This window comes from Salvelinus sp. IW2-2015, unplaced genomic scaffold (assembly GCF_002910315.2).
Source record: "Salvelinus sp. IW2-2015 unplaced genomic scaffold, ASM291031v2 Un_scaffold640, whole genome shotgun sequence".
Classification (NCBI taxonomy): domain Eukaryota; kingdom Metazoa; phylum Chordata; class Actinopteri; order Salmoniformes; family Salmonidae; genus Salvelinus; species Salvelinus sp. IW2-2015.
Window position 1 is genome coordinate 715,703 of NW_019942587.1, and position 17,872 is coordinate 733,574.

Consider the following 17,872-nt stretch of genomic DNA (forward strand, 5'->3'; position numbering starts at 1 on the left):
ATTAAAGAAATAAAAGCTGAAATAAATAATTCTCTACTATTATTCTGACATTTCACAATCTTAAAATAAAGTGGTGATCCTAACTGACCTAAGACAGGGAATTTTTACTAGGATTAAATGTCAAGAATTGTGAAACTGAGTTTAAATGTATTTGGCTAAGGTGTATGTAAACTTCCGACTTCAACTGTATTTAGTTATACACAAAACAACTTATGACATGTTTATTGTTTGAATCCCCACCAACCATTTCCCACATTCTTTATGTGAGAAATATTGTTTCATTATCCACTTTTGGATGTTGCAGTTTTGGCGGCAAATTCTCTCTCTACACACAAAGTTTTTTTTTTACTTCTCGATACTGCCGCGCACGAGAGAGAAAGTTTACGACCATTCGATCAAGCCCTAGAACCCCTCCCCCCCCCTTCTTCTCTGGTGGGGGAGGGGGCTCTCTTTGATCATCACCCAGGAGGGAAAGTCATGACAGCAGTGAGTTAGGGAAAAACAGACAGTATGAATCTTAGAAATAGTTTTCACATACAAACTTAATATGTCTGAATTTCAGAATCAAATATGCTAATCATAAATAACATGGTCGCACGTTTATTTTGATAGGCAATTTTCTGCATTTATCAAAGTCCCATCAGGTAGCCTGATTTCATATGTCCATGCTATTCAATATCTTTGTTTCACAGGGGACAGACCTAACCATTGCTCTCTCAGTGGGAGGGGCTTATCATCTGGGGAGCCTCAACAACATGATGCTGACAAGACGTCCCTCCAGAAGAGTCTCTCCAGATCAGAACGTCTCAATAAACACCAGCAGAGACTTATAGGGAAGAAACCTCGCCACCGCTGCTTTGACTGTGGGAAGAGTTTTGCTAAACAGACAGAATTGATAATTCACCAGCGGATTCACATTGGAGAGAAGCCTTATAGCTGTGGGAAGAGCTTCAGTCAGTCAGGACACCTGACTACACACAAACGCATACACACAGGAGAGAAGCCTTATAGCTGTGATTGGTGTGGGAAGGGCTTCAATCAATCAGGAGCCATGACTACACACCAACGCATACACACAGGAGAGAAGCCTTATAGCTGTGATCAGTGTGGGAAGAGCTTCAGGATGTCAGGAGATCTGACTGCACACCAGCGCATACACACAGGAGAGAGGCCTTATAGCTGTGATCAGTGTGGGAAGAGCTTCATTCGGTCAGGAAACCTGACTGCACACCAGCGCATTCACACAGGAGAGAAGCCTTATAACTGTGATCAGTGTGGGAAGAGCTTCAGGAATTTAGGACACCTGACTGTACACCAGCGCATACACACAGGAGAGAAACCTTATAGCTGTGATCAGTGTGGGAAGAGTTTTGCTCGAGATTTCACCCTGACCAAACACCATCTCACACACACTGGAGAGAAACCTTATAGCTGTGATCAGTGTGGGAAGAGTTTCAGGATGTCAGGACACCTGACTAAACACCAACGCACACACACAGGAGAGAAACCTTATAGCTGTGATCAGTGTGAGAAGAGTTTTTCTCAAGATTCCAACCTGACTACACACCAGCTCATACACACAGGAGAGAAGCCTTATAGTTGTGATCAGTGTGGGAAGAGCTTCAGTCGATCAGGAACCCTGACTACACACCAGCTCATACACACAGGAGAGAAACCTTACTCCTGTCTATGTGGAAAGAGCTTTGCTCATTCAGGGTCACTGAAAAAACACCAGAAAGCTCAAACATGTTTTCTTTCATCTCCCTGCTCTCCGGCACCGGTTCCAGATCCCTAAATAAAGTTCAATAGAAAACATCTTGCGAAGAGTCATCCAACTCCCATTCTCTAACAGTTTAAGTCTGATTACCATGGTAACATGTGTAGATAATATGCAGCTCTGCATCCATATGTATAAAGCGTCTTGGAGTAGGAGTGCTGTGTATGTGTGTTGGAGTGGGGGTGTTCAGAGCTGTATCTTATTTCATTAATTCCTATTATCCATTAAATAACTTTTATGTAGAATACTATTTCAACAATACCAGGTGTGTATTCATGTGTGGGGGAAATGTTGTCTGAAGAGAGAAATTGTACATCTTGTCTTATACAATCATTGGTTCCTGTTGGTGCTGGGTAGAGATGTGAGGGGGGAGACGGTCATGAACCCTCAGACCTTTTGGCAGAACGACCAGAATATGTTAAATAAGTTAAGATAGGAGATGGTGCCAGTCACATGCAGGAACCAAATGTTAATGATGAATTAATTATGAATAATGTAAATCATTCAAAATATAACTTGTCTGGTAAGCAGTATATAAGAGAACTAACGGGACTGCCCCGAAAGAGCTCCTGACCGATGTGTAGTCTGGTGCATTATGTTTGTTGGAATCTCTCCAGCTTGCTGATATTAAAGAATTATTAATTAAAGTTTGACTGAGTCCCTGGTAGTAATTTCCACGATACATGTATTCAATACAAAAACACATTAAATCTATTGTATTATGTGAAGGAGATGTGTTGCACTGCATGAGGCAAATGGTGGTCCCACCAGATACTAACTACCTTTTTTAAAGGTATCCGTGACCAACAGATGCATATCTGTATTCCCAGTCATGTGAATTCCATAGATTAGGGCCTAATTCATTTATTTCAATTGACTTTTCTTTATATTACCTGTAACTCAGTAAAATCTAACAAATTGTTGCATGTTGTGTTTCTATTGTTGTTCAGTGTAATAATAATAGAAGAAACTAATTGAATAAATGAATGGGCCTCCGGCTGTTTTAGGTTTTCTGGGTCAGAACTGTTTCAATGTAACTTACACCCATCAGAGTATCTGTGCTATAAAGGGCTTAACAGTGGAACTGCCCTGCACATATCAACATCCAAGTAATCATGTAGTCTCAGAACCAAACTGGTATATCCAAGAGAAATGTAATGAGGTGCCTAAAATCCTGAGCTCGGTGCCAGAGTATGCAGGTCGTGCTGAGTACCTTGGGACTTAAGAGAAAGACTGCATCCTGAGAATCACAAACCTGAGAGAGATTCAGCTGAGTACAAGTTCAGATTTAAAACACAGAATGCAGAATGGGGGTACAGCTTCCCTGGAACAACTCTGACTGTCACAGGTAATATATAATATCTAATTCTAATAATAGATTAGAATCATTCAGAGCTGCAGGTGAAGGTGTCTTCCTCCACAGAGGAAAAGAAGAGAACAGAACACTGACTTAGCACCACCTGTCTTCTGACTGACAACCCCAACCCCACCTACATCTGGTACAAGAACGGACAACATCTCCATGACCCTACTTCCCAACACTGCTCCTGTAATACTCTAGGGGTCTGGTTACACCTCCACACTTGGTGACAGTAATTTACTACATCACTACAGTGATCCCCTCAAGAGCAGCTCATTTCAGTGCATCATTCATATGGCTTGCTAGCTAGCTAGTGTAGGAGCTCCCTAGGTGAGCCCTCCTTACCTTTACTTGACTCAGGCTTAGATATGCTGTCCATGTTCACTTCATGGATCTCCTGTCTTGCCAAAGTGTGACTGAAAAAATATATGTACATACATGTACATACATGGTAATACAACTTTTACCAATTGTGAGAAGACTGTCTTAGCAAATGGACATGTATATTTACATTGCCCTTGGCTGGAACATTTATGACAGGGCAAAAATAAAGATATATTTCACACGAAAGTAGGATGGAACCTGTTAAAAGAGGTTTTTCCCACCTTCTCACCAGCAGGTGTTCAGCTCAAGGCGTTGAGCAGCCCAGCTCGATATCGGCCCGGCAGCGCCATCTCCTCTGCATTGATCTTGGCACCTGAAGAAAACAGAGACAATAGAGGGAGGATTCAAGATTGTTTTTCTGGGAACGCACTTTTAAAGGAGTACTAATCTATTTCCTCTTTTTGACCACAGAATTATTATTTGAAACAGACTTTCCAAACGTGGTTCTGTTGAGGACCCACTTCCTTTCTGCTGCTTACCTAATGTCAAATATAAAAGTCTCACGTTTATTTTTTTTACAAAATGCCCCCTTCATAATGACCAACCTTCCTGCCCACTGGCACAGTATGTTTAAATGCAATTTAATTTAACTTCTGGCTTCGCGCAGACTGTTTTTGTGCAACTTAATACAATTGATACACCATCAAGAACTACACCCAACGCTGACTCTCAGCCGTTCATGCCTTCACTCAATCCGAGTTTACCCTGGTCCTACCTGGGCAGTTATACTACTTCCAGACTGCATTGCTATGCCCAGCATACAATCCACAGGCTAACATTAGCAATTAGCCAGCCCAGCCGAAGTCTACACATGCCATTCCARATTTATTTTGGGTCATAATCATGTTACAATGAGGAAAATATGATCATACCATTGTCCACCAATCATCGCCATTTCACTCAAAATAATTTGAATTCAGATGCTAATCTGGCTGGCATATATATAGTTATTGCTGATGACACTAGCTAGCCAAGTTAGCTAGCTAACCAAACCCATGTTGATGGTTAGTTAAGAATGCTAGCCATGACCCTCACGGAGACGTCCTTGCAAGACTGACCGCATAGCGCACCTGGACGGCCCCGCCAGTGGGAACCCTTGAGTGTATGTTGAACTAGATGCGGAAGTTGAACGAGCGAGACGTTCCCCTAGATGCAGAAGTTGAACGAGCAAGACGTCTGCATCTACCTCAGAGCTATAGCTGCCTCTCCGGTATGCTAGCCTATAATAACCACAATATAGTTAGCCTCACCATTCCCAGTACGCTAGCCTATAATAACCACGATATAGTTAGCCTAACCACTCCTGGTAAACTAGCCTATAATAACCACTATACAGGCCCTATAGACCAGTACAGGTCTAATGATGATACTAGCATATAATAACCAAGATACAGGCCCTATACACAGGTACAGACCTAATGATGATACTAGCCTACAATAACCATGATACAGGCCCTATACACAGGTACAGACCTAATGATGATACTAGCCTACAATAACCATGATACAGGCCCTAGTGACAGGTACAAATATCAAAAAGCTGTATAAAAGCCATCTCACAGGTCAACTTCAGCAGGTCCTCTAACAAATTGGTCAGCTTTCACAGCCTCAGGACCGGCACTTGGCAGTTGCAGGAATCATCTTTGAAGCCCACATCCTCCTCTTCCTCTGCCAAAGGAAGTGAATCTAAAATGTCCTCCTTCTCTTCTTGCATTGCAACCTTCAACATATCCAAACCGGTTGCCAGTGGGATGACAGGGATGGACCTGTCTCTTATACACATCTAGATGTGTATAAGAGCTCCTCTTCATGCCTTGCAACCTTCACAATATCCAAATCGGTTGCCAGTGGGATGACAGGGATGGAAGCCCTCAACGTCACCAGCCGCTCCATCGTCAGCCGTCTCCTAACCACATCTAAAGCCTGTCTCCTCTGTTCTCTGTGTTTGAGTCCATGTGCCGGTCCAGCCTGCTGCGTGGAGCATCCCGTCACTGGACACAGCTCCTGACTGATATGGACTTGGCACACCCTCTCTTCCGTGTTCCTCACATTGTGTGCCAGCCATGTATCCATGTATCCATTGTGGTTGGAGTGCTCAAGGGAGGCCGGGTCCTCTGGCGGGTGGCCCCATGTGGGAAAAATTAACCATACGCTACAGGTTAGCTATACTCACACCCCTGAGAACGTGTGCCAAATTCCATTACTCTYAGTCAAACCGATCAGGAGATATAAATATATGCTTGTTGTAGCGCCACCGTGTGGTCAATCTGAATGTGCTTAGGTATGTTGAGTATTGACAGTGTTCGGAACGTGTATCAATATCCATGTTGTCACGTTCTGACCTTAGTTCCTTGTTTATGTCTTTATTTTAGTCTGGTCAGGGCGTGAGTTTGGGTGGGCATTCTATGTCTGGTGTTCTATGTTGTCCTTGTTTTGTATATCTGTGTGTTTGGCCTGGTATGGTTCTCAATCAGAGGCAGCTGTCTATCGTTGTCTCTGATTGAGAATCATACTTAGGTAGCCTGTTCCCACCTGTGTTTGTGGGTGGTTGTTTTCTGTTTAGTGTATGTCACCTTGCAGAACTGTTCGTTTATCGTTTTTGTTGTTTTGTTATAGTATTCGTATTCATTAAAAGTAATTATGAGTACTTACCACGCTGCACCTTGGTCTTCTCCTTCTCCTCTATACGACGATCGTTACACATGTCTGATATATATATGCATTTATCTGCCACACCACGCCCAAATTAACCAGCAATACCTAAAACAGGTTAGGCCCCATACCCCAAGGCAGTAGTAGTGAAAAGACAGTTTTGCTTTAAAAAAATGAAAATATTGTCCGTTTTAGGCAACACAGATACAATTTCACAGTTCACAGAATAGCCTACTGTAGTAACCTACCTCACGTGCACATGTAGCCTTGCTTGAAGACAACCAATGAAAACATAGCAATGCAATCTAGCAGTTTTACAGCATTTATCTCAGATATCACAATAACAAACACAAATAAAGAATAACACCCGTTACTGTGTTCATGGAGTCTGTAGGAGGGCTGGCAGGGACTAAAATAATAGAAGTAACGTTAGTCTGCAACGTTGTCACAGCTTTGAATGGTTAACTAGCCCTAAATGAAAAGTCCACAACTTTAGACGTCCTCTTCTTTCAGGACCTAAACAGAAAGTTCAATTACTTCCACGGGAACTGTATATAACTAAATCACTTCAACTCACAGCTCTATTCTGATGTCGGTAACAATTAGTTGATGTCCATTACTCCGGTGGGTAACTAGCTAACATCACTCTGGCTGGTAACTTTAGTGGTAGCTACCTCCATCGATTGAATTTACGTTAAACCCGAAGGCAGAAATGGCAGTCATTCTGTGGTATTGTTGATATCACAAGTTTACTGGAGAACTGAGACGAAGTAGAGACTCTGGACAGGGTGGATGAGGTTTAAATAAAAGCAATTTATTCAGAGGTAAAGATATCTGAAATAGCGTGCACGGACCCTTTCATCAAGCTCAAATGGAACTATCCGAAAGAAGCCCAGATAACAGAGTGCATAGACATTTTATACAAAGATAGAAAGTAGGTTGAGTCTGGAAGTCCTCTGTCCTCTGGTTGGTCCTGATGAGTTGGGCGAGGTCCCCTTCAGGCTAGTATCACTGTCTCATTGGCTCTGAGTAGATTTCTTTGTCTTCAGAAATGTTCAGCTAAAACAGGAGATTAGGTGTGTGCGTAGATGTTCCTATTTTGACATTTCTGTGTGTCTCTGTAAAATGTTCAGACTGAAGAGGAGTTTTTGTGTGTGCGTAGATGTTCCTGTCTTATCTGTGTTTATGAAAGGTTTACGTCAGCCCTCTGTCCTTGGGTATGTGTGTGTCTCAGTTTCTCGTGATATGCAGTACCAGGCACCCCTTTTCTTATCAGTCTTTATGAAAAGGCCTGTGTCAGCCATCTGTCTCTGGGTGTGTGTGGGTCTCCGTATCTGCTTATGAGTTTGTGAGAAACCCTGTTTGGAAAGAAGTTAGTTATAACAATGTAATAGCAAATATGCTTGTGTTATAATAAATGATATTTATTACAGTATGGAACAATCCTCTCCCAGATATAGTACGTCCTCTTACTCCAAGTTTATGTTACCTTCTGAATTCGGCTCCTCTCTACTCGTTATCGTTCACCTCCTTCTGCAACCACACCGCCTACTCGCGCCACTTTCCCCAGGTCCTTTCAGCCGTCGTAACGGCACCGGGCTCATAGTGGTCTTGGAAAGTCCACTGAACAAAGCAGATGGGCTGGGCAGGGTGTGTGTGTTTCGGGGAACGCATGGCTCTCGACCTTCGCCTCTCCGGAGTCCGTATGGAAGTTGCCGCAATGGGACAAGACTGTAACTACGTATTGCGGAGATAAAGTGGTAAAAGTAAAACAAATATATATATATATATAAATCCCTGAACAGAAGAGCAAAAGCCATATCCCTAGACTCCACCACAAGTGTTACTCAGTGATGTGTTGTGTTGGATTTGCCCCAAACATAACGCTTTGTATTCAGAACAAAGTACATTTCTTTGCCACATTTGTTTTGCAGTTTTACTTTAGTACCTTATTGCAAACAGGATGCATATTTTGGAATATTTTTATTCTTTCAGGCTTCCTTCTTATCACTCTGTCAATTTAGGTTAGTATTTTAGATTAACTACAATGTTGTTGATCCATCCTCAGTTTTCTACAATCACAACCATTATACTCTAACTTTTTTAAAGTCACCATTAGCTCATGTTGAAATCCCTGAGCGGTTTCCTTCCTCTCCGGCAATTGAGTTAGGAAGGACGCTTATAGTGACTGGGTATATTGATACACAATCCAAAGTGTAATTAATAACTTCACCACACTCAAAGGGATATTCCATTTATTTGTCTTTTTTCCACCTACCAATAGGTGCCCTTCTTGCGAGGCATTGGAAAGCTTCCTGATCTTTGTAGTTGAATCTGTGTTTGAATTCAGTGTGTTTGAAATTCCGTGTTCGACTGAGGACCTTACAGATAATGAATTGTATTTGTGGGGTACAGAGATAGGTAGTCATTCAAATCATGTTTAAACACTATTATTGCACACAGAGTGAGTCCATGCAACTTATGTGACTTATCACATTGTTACTTCCTGAACATATTTCTGCTTTCCATAACAAAGGGGTTGAATACTTATGACACAAGACATTTCAGCTTTTCATTTTTTATTAATTTGTAAAACTTCTAAAACATAATCCACTTTGAAATGATGGGGTATCGTGTGTAGGACAATGACACAAAATCTACATGTAATACATTTTAATTCAGGCTGTGACAACAAAATGTGAAAAATAGTCAAGGGGTGTGAATACTTTCTGAAGGCACTATATGTAGATTGAACAATACAGAGAAAGAGGGTAACCAATGAATGAGCCCATACCTGCCACAGACCAGAGACAGACCACCAACACACTTCCTGCTGTTCTCAAGGCCTATGTTTGTCTTCCTCCCTGCAGTTTAGCACAAAAAGGTAGACAACTAAAACACTTGATAACTGGTGAAATAACTACACCTGATACTTAGCACACAGCATGATTATTAATGTATTGGTCTGACTCTGTTTTAATCTCAGAACACTGACTATAGCAATGAGACCAAGGTCCTATCATTATCAGAATATATAGTTTATCACTAAAAACATACGATTAAACACAATGTTTCAAATATTATCAAGTGTACTTACAGAGTGAAGTGAATGGTATTGTACAGTAAATCGACTTACTAGCTAGCAGTGCATTACTATATAGATAAACTATTTTAGTGCTCGGATAAACATTATAATCAGGCCTTTTCAATGCAACAGACCAAAACGAATCTTAAGTCAGAGATTTTGTTGTAGGCTGATCCAGAGCGCAATTGAGTAGAAGTATATTGGCAGGAGTAGCAAGTCAGAGCACAGAGCCGCACGTGTGCACATTTGTTGATATTCTTTACTAGTTAGCGAGTTATTAGCCCATTATAGATAAATTAGGTCAGCAATGTTACTGCTTGCTACAAGAGCAACAACGTGTAGGCTACACTTCAAGAGGTCTTTAAAACCTCTTAAGGATCAAGTCCTTTTTTTCCATTTTCGCCTAAAATGACATACCAAATCTATTTGCCTGTAGCTCAGGACCTGAAGCAAGTATATGCATATTCTTTATACCATTTGAAAGGAAACACTTTGAAGTTTGTGGAAATGTGAATCTGGTCAAATGGTAAAGATCTGGTAAAAGACAATACAAAGACAAAAGCATGCATTTCTGGGGGCAGTCTTGTATCATTTGGCCAGTCTGTATCAAGACTGCCCAAATGTGCCCAATTGGTTTATTAATACATTTTCAGTTCATAACTGTGCACTACTCCTCAAACAATAGCATGGTATTATTTCACTGTAATAGCTACTGTAAATTGGACAGTGCAGTTAGATTAAGAAGAATTTAAGCTTTCTGCACATATCAGATATGTCTATGTCCTGGGAAAATGTTTTGTTACTTAAAACGTCATGCTAATCACATTAGCTCAACCGRCCCACCGATCCCGTAGAGGTTAAAAAGCCAGCCTTAATTTAAGGGTCAGTYTTGTATTTTGAGACAGCCTGGAATATGCAAATAAGCCAATAGGCAGAGGGGTAGCCTACAATGTCTAATTCTCTGTACGGTAATAATAATACATTTTATTTTTGTACGTGGTTTCTTGCAACACAATGCAATTTACAGTTAGCTTTGGCCCATGGTGTTACAAACCAAGTACAATATTAATTAATTAATGTCAAGCCTTTCATYAGGTAAAAACARTTTTAAAAGTCTCATGCAATGTAGTCCTGCATTGAACACCACATATAGGCTACTGTAGGCTATATCATAGAAATTAAAAMCTATTTCCATGTGAAAATGTTATGTGATTTGGTCCATTGGTTTTGTTGGTAGGKRTACTTTATGCTCCAATAACCACAATAGCCYTCTAGTAGGCTATATGTGGTGTTCAACGCGGGCCTACATTACATGAGACTTTTAAAAGTGTTTTTACCTCATGAAAGGCTTGACATTAATTAATTAATATTMTACTTGGTCTGTAACTGTAAGGGTAAAGCCTCAGTGTTCACTGTAAATGCGTGCTGGAAGTTGCACACAATTCTCACAATGTTCAAGTTTCCACTCACAAGACCTAAAATTTGCTCAGTACCCCAAAACATTAGAGGGAACATGGGTCAGGACACAAGTAGCTGATACAGAACTATACTTCCTTTTTAAGACCGTCTACACCGAGTATGTTCATACTGCAGAACAAATCACCAAGAAAAAGTAGAATGGTAATGTAAAAGGTACTTACAGAGTGAAGAGAGGAGTTTGGTAGTAGACTTTATACTGGCCATGTGAAACAGAAGAGTGTGAGTTCTGTGGRTGACACCAACTAGATGTACTGAGGGMCTAAGATGTTGATGCACAGCTGACTTCCTGTCCTCATGATGCGTCTTCCTGACAACCYACACYTCACTGAAGTGCTTATAAACAACATGTGAACATCTTTTTGGAGAACACGTACTATACTGTAAGGAAAGTTGGAAAATATCCCTATTAAAATCCTTTAAAATAAATGCAACAACKTAATTGGACCATACCAATAGGCCTATAGTTTCTCTGCACTTCTGTATGTCTCACCAGCTACACTAAAACATTTTGTTTCCAGTGGACTGTACTACAGCGCTCTCTACTGGCATCTCAACAACACAACAGCCATCAATGTTTCTCAAAAACAGTCTATTTTGCAACAGACAGGCACTTCCTGGTTTCTGTGGTGGATGCCTGTGTAGTGAACATCATCCTGCTCGCCTGTGTCCACTCTCTTTGCTGCAGTAGGGGTCTGATGTAGCCAGGTGGTTAAAACACATTGCTGTATTKATTTCTATCCACTAGATGACACTGTCCATTTAAGAGATCAGTAAATAATGTGTACAAGGTGTTATGGGATTGCGCCTGCACATTGTGTAAGAGCGAGAGCAAGCAATTACATTGGAGAGCTGTTGTAATCCATTATGGGTCCAATGTTACTTATTATGGGTCCAATGTAACTCACCAGCATTATAACCAGGAATACGACTTTCCCGAATTGGATCCTTTGTTCGTACCCCCCAGGGCAATTMAACTTATCCCAGAGGCTGCTCCAAGATGACGCCYGCGGAGAAGAGTTATTCGGAGTGGACACCTAGTCAGACTCAGGAGGCGTGCACACCATCCACRGCTTCCAAGTATATTACTCACTKATTTTCAGTCTCTGGACAATAAAGTAGATGAGCTCAGGGCGAAAATCTCCTTCCAGAGGGACATCAGGGTCTGTAACATAATCTGTTTCACGGAATCACGCAACAGTGCCTCATCAACCTCAGGAGGCTGAAGAAATTCAGCTTTGTACCTAAGACCCTCACAAACRTTTACAGATGCACAATTGAGAGTATCCTGTTGGGCTGTATCACCACCTGGTACGGCAACTGCACTGCCCGCAACCGCAGGGCTCTCCAGAGGGTGGTGCGGTCTGCCCAACGCATCACCGGGGTCCCACTGCCTGCCCTCCAGGACACCTACAGCACCCAATGCCACAGGAAGGCCAAAAAGGTCATCAAGGACATCAACCACCCGAGCCACGGCCTGTTCACACCGCTACCATCCAGAAGGTGAGGTCAGTACAGGTGCATTAAAGCTGGGACCGAGAAACTGAAAAACAGCTTCTACCTCAAGGCCATCACTGTTAAATAGCCATCAGTAGCTGGCTACCACCCGGTTACTCAACCCTGCACCTTACAGGCTGTTGCCCTATATAGCCATGGAATCACTGGTCAATTTAATAATGGAACACTAGTCACTTTAATAATGTTTACATACTGTACTGCTTTACTCATTTCATATGTATTGTTGGGTTCTGAGAATATAAAATGTTACTTATTCATGTCACTGATGGAGTGCTAAGGTTGAGGTTCTACACCAGAAGTTAAGGGTTATAGGAGGAAGGTATATAGTGTGTGCAACTAAGCTTGGAATGTGTTGAGTGCAGGGAAGCGATTACATGTGGCAGGCATTGATAAGGGGAGACGGGTGGAGATCTTAGATACAAACAATGTCACTGAGGGAGAGAGGGTAATGTATAACGTTTCCATTATGTCAGGATATGTTATTGTTAGCCATCAGGGATCCTCTGGGAGGAGAAGAGACACAGTCTGGTATCAATAACCATTTAGTCAATGCCACTACGACATTGCTTGTCCTAATATTTATGTATTATTTAATTCCATTCTTTTACTTTTAGATTTGTGTATTGTTGTGAATTGTTAGATACTACTGCACTGTTGGAGCTAGGAACACAAGCATTTTGTTACACCCACAATAACATCTGCTAAATATGTGTATGTGACCAATACAACTACATTTGATTTGAGATGGGTAAATAATACTTTTTAATCTTACTGTCGTACCGAAGTATATCATATTTTACATCTGCAATGTATAAGAGTTTGTTTTGTAATATTTAAATGCCAGATGGTCATGTTATCCTGTTGATACTTTCAGATTGACATGAGGATGTTAGCTTCTTGCTAGCTGAATACCAGTGCTCTCAGAACCACGTTGTGGAGAGATGAGGATCTACTGTTCTATGTGGGGTTAGGGTAGCACGTGGACAGRGTGTAAGTATTCATATTGTAATTGATGACAGAATGGATTTTAGCTTTTTGTTGATGGACATCTTGTACTCAGACATTTGAAACGTTAGAAAGTCCATTATAACTGTGAACATTGTGGTCTTTGTATTTTCTTGTATTTTTGTTGAAGAAAGCAGAGCCACTACTGTTTCTGCATTTCATTTTGTACTTATTGTACATATTGTTTTTATGCACTTTACTAACAGATTTTTTTCACTTGATGGTGATTTAGACTGAACTTTACTTTATGGTGACTTCACCTTACATTATCCTATTTTAAATGTAAGCTTTGACAAAATTAACAAACCCAAATGAGTTTTGTGTCCTGTGCTGGGTTTACTTTCGCCAGGCTACACTGATGTTGTCATACAAGGGACTCGAGTCACCCTAATGGGAGAGAGTAAAATGAAGTAATACCACAGTCATTGAGTCCATCTCCACACAGACCACTGTAGTTCTCAGTCAACTGACTCCAACACTCCTGTCCAGGAGAGCGGAGACATTCAGGTCCTTCTACTGTACAGGAGTATTTGCCTGCATCCTCACTGGGTCTAGGATCAGGTAGTTATCTTGGGTCTTTGAGTTGGTAAGACGTTGTCCGTTCTTGTACCAGATGTAGGTGGAGTTAGGGTTAGGGTCAGAGTACAGGTGGTGCTACAGGWCAGTGTCAGATTCCTCTGCCCCTTTGTCACTCACTCCCTACATCACAGAGGACTTGCTGTGGGGTCGTACTCTGGTTACCTGGTCCTCATGTTCAGAGCTGTGTATGTGTCACTGTTAGGATCAGGCGGACTCTCTGTTGGAGAGAGAGACACACATAGTCATGGGTAACTGCATACGTGGACTGTGTCTGGAAGTGGGCGTTCTGAAACAAGTGGGAGGCTCAACATCAGTGGGTGTATTGAATCCGAACAGCTATTTTGGCAGATTGGTTCCCACCAAAGACTGTTTAAAGTGACTGCTTGCTGCTTCRTTGTAGAATTTTAACTAAGCCTAACCCTAACCCTTTTCCTAACCTGCTAGGTTAGTTATCCTAAACTGCCACGATAATTATCCTAACCTGCCTAACTCAAATCAAATCAAATGTTATTAGTCACATGCGCAGAATACAACAGGTGTAGACCTTACAGTAAAATGCTTACTTACAAGCCCTTAACCAACAATGCAGTTCAAGAAAGAGTTAAGAAAATAGAAAGAAAGTTTAAAAAAAAGTTGAATTAAAAAAGTAACAAGAAAATTAAATAACAATAACGAGGCTATATACAGGGGACACCAGTACAGAGTCAATGTGCGGGGGTACAGGTTAGTTGAGGTAATTTGTAAAGTGACTATGCATAGATAATAAACAGCGAGTAGCAGCAGTGTAAAAATTGGTGGGGGGGGTCAATGTAAATAGTCTGGGTGGCCATTTGATTAATTGTTCAGCAGTCTTATAGTGGAAGCTGTTAAGGAGCCTTTTGGTCCTAGACTTGGCGCTCCGGTATCGCTTGCCATGCGGTAGCAAAGAGAACAGTCTATGACTTGGGTGACTGGAATCTTTGACAATATTTTGGTCCTTCCTCTAACACCGCCTAGTATATAGGTCCTGGATGTCAGGACGCCTGGCCCCAGTGATGTACTGGGCCGTACACACTACTCTCTGTAGCGCCTTACCGTCAGATGCTGAGCAGTTGCCATACCAGGCGGTGATGAAACCGGTCAGGATGCTCTTGATGGTGCAGCTGTATAACTTTTTGAGGATCCGGGGACCCATGCCAAATCTTTTCATTGTCGTGAGGGGGAAAAGGTTTTGTCGTGCCCTCTTCACAACTGTCTTGGTGTGTTTGGACCATGATAGTTTGTTGGTGATGTGGACACCAAGGAACTTGAAATTCTCGACCCACTCCACTTCAGCACTGTCAATGTTAATGGGGGCCTGTTCGGCCCTTCTTTTCCTATAGTCCCGATCAGCTCCTTCGTCTTTCTCACATTGAGGAGGAGGTTGTTGTCCTGGCACCACACTGCCAGGTCTCTGACCTCTTCCCCATAGGCTGTCTCAGCGTTGTCGGTGATCAGGCCTACCACTGTTGTATCGTCAGCAAACTTAATGATGATGTTGGAGTCGTGCTTGGCCACGCAGTCGTGGGTGAACAGAGAGTACAGGAGGGGACTAAGCACGAACCCCTGAGGGGCCCCAGTGTTGAGGATCAGCTTGGCAGATGTGTTGTTGCCTACCATTACCACATGGGGGCGGCCTGTCAGGATGTCCAGGATCCAGTTGCAGAGAGAGGTGCCCAGTCCCATGGTCCTTAGCTTATTTTTGAGCTTTGTGGGCACTATGATGTTGAACGCTGAGCTATAGTCAATGAACAGCATTCTCACATAGGTGTTCATTATGTCCAGGTGGGAAAGGGCGGTGTGGAATGCGATTGAGATTGCATCCTTTGGGGATCTGTTGGGGCGGTATGCGAATTGGAGTGGGTCTAGGTTTTCCGGCATGATGGTGTTGATGTTGAGCCATGATTAGCCTTTCGAAGCACTTCATGGCTACCGACGTGAGTACTACAGGGCGGTAATCATTTAGGCAGGTTACCTTTCTTGGGCACAGGGACAATGGTTGTCTGTTTAAGACATGTAGATATTACAGACTCGGTCAGGGAAAGATTGAAAATGTCACTGAAGACACTTGCCAGTTTGTCCACGCACGCTTTGAGTACACGTCTTGCTAATCCGTCTGGCCCAGCAGCTTTGTGAATGTTGACCTGTTTAAATGTCTTGCTCACATCGGCTACGGAGAGCGTGATCACACAGTCATCCGGAACAACTGGTGAGAATGCATGCTTCAGTGTTGCTTGCCTCAAAGCGAGCATTAAAAGCATTTAGCTCGTCTGGTAGGCTCGCGTCACTGGGCAGTTCGCGGCTGGGTTTCCCTTTGTAGTCCGTAATAGTTTGCAAGCCCTGCCACATCCGACGAGCGTCGGAGCCGGTGTAGTACAATTCGATCTTAGTCCTGTATTGACGCTTTGCCTGTTTGATGGTTCATCGGAGGACATAGCGGGATTTCTTATACGCTTCTGGGTTAGAGTCTCGCTCCTTGAAAGCGTCAGCTCTACCCTTTTGCTCAGTGCAGATGTTGCCTGTAATCCATGGCTTCTGGTTGCGGTATTTACATACAGTCARTGTTGGGACGACGTCATCGATGCACTTATTGATGAAGCCAGTGACTGATGTGGTYTARTCCTCAATGCCATCGGAAGAACCCCAGAACATATTCCAGTCTGTGCTAGCAAAACAGTCCTGTAGCTTWGCARCTGTTTCATCTGACCACTTTTTTATAGACCGAGTCCCTGGTGCTTCCTGCTTTTATTTTMGCTTGTAAGCAGGAATCAGCAGGATATAATTATTGTTAGATTTGCCAAGTGGAGGGCAAGGGAGAGTTTTGTATGCGTCTCTGTGTGTGGAGTAAAGGTGGTCTAGAGTTTTTTTCCTCTGGTTGCACATTTAACATGCTGATAGAAATTTGGTAAAACGGATTTAAGTTTCCCTACATTAAAGTCCCCGGCCACTAGGAGCGCTGCCTCTGGATGAGCGGTTTCCTGTTTAACTATGGACGTATACAACTCAATGAGTGCYGTTTTAGTGCCAGCATTGGTTTGTGGTGGTAAATAGACAGCTACGAAGAATAGAACGGTCTACAGTTTATTATGAGCAAAGCCTTGATACTTCCTTAGATATCGTGCACCAGCTGTTGTTTACAAATATACATAGACCGCCACCCCTTGTCTTAGCAGAGGCCACTGTTCTATCCTGCCGATAGTGTATTACCTGCCAGCTGTGTTATTCATGTTGTCGTTCAGCCACGACTCGGTGAATCATAAGATATTACAGTTTTTAATGTCCCTTTGGTAGGATATACGTGCTTATAGTTCATCTGTTTTATTACCGAATGATTGTACGTTGGCTAATAGGACCGATTAGTAAAGGCAAATTATTAATTAATCGCCGCTGGATCCTCACAAGGCACCCTGATTTTTGTTCTCGATATCTCTGTCTCTTTCTCCTGTGAATGACGGGATGCGGACCTTGTTGGGTGTCTGGAGTAAATTCCTCTCGTCTGACTCGTTAAAGATAAAGTCATTTTTCAAACGAGGTGAGTAATCGTTGTCCTGATTTCTAGAAGCTCTTTTRGGTCATAAGAGATGGTGGCAGAAATATTATATACAAAATAAGTRACAAATAAKGGCGAAAAAAACACACACAAGAGCACAATTGGTTAGGAGACTGTAAAACGGCACACATTCTCTTCGACGCCGTTTAAACGATGTGTAGCACTGTAAGACACGTGTTTCTCTGTTTATTATTTTAAACCTGTTTTTATTCTCAGGACCAGGACTACAACACTGAGTGTTGGGACACAGACCAACAACATATCCTGGTCTCTATTCTCAGGACCAGGACTATAACATTGAGTATTGGGACCCAGCTCAATGTTATTGTCCTGGTCCTGAGAATAGAGACCAGGATATGTTGTTGCCCTGTGTCCCAATACTCAGTGTTATGGTCCTGAGAAATGAGACCAGGTATGTTGTTACCCTGTGTCCCAATACTCAGTGTTTATGGCCTGAGAATAGAGACC

At 42.3% G+C, this 17,872-nt stretch overlaps 1 protein-coding gene across 1 annotated transcript in view; it reads left to right on the forward strand.

The window, feature by feature from the left end:
• The window catches only part of LOC112068655 (zinc finger protein 726), a gene marked incomplete at its 5' end in the record, with an annotated part of 10,628 nt that extends 8,198 nt beyond the window's left edge, over window positions 1–2,430 (forward strand). The window contains one exon of the mRNA XM_024135852.2: window positions 693–2,430. Within this exon, the coding sequence (XP_023991620.2) occupies window positions 693–1,795 (1,103 nt within the window). The remainder of the gene's footprint in view (window positions 1–692) is intronic.
• Between the last annotated feature and the right edge of the window lie 15,442 nt (window positions 2,431–17,872).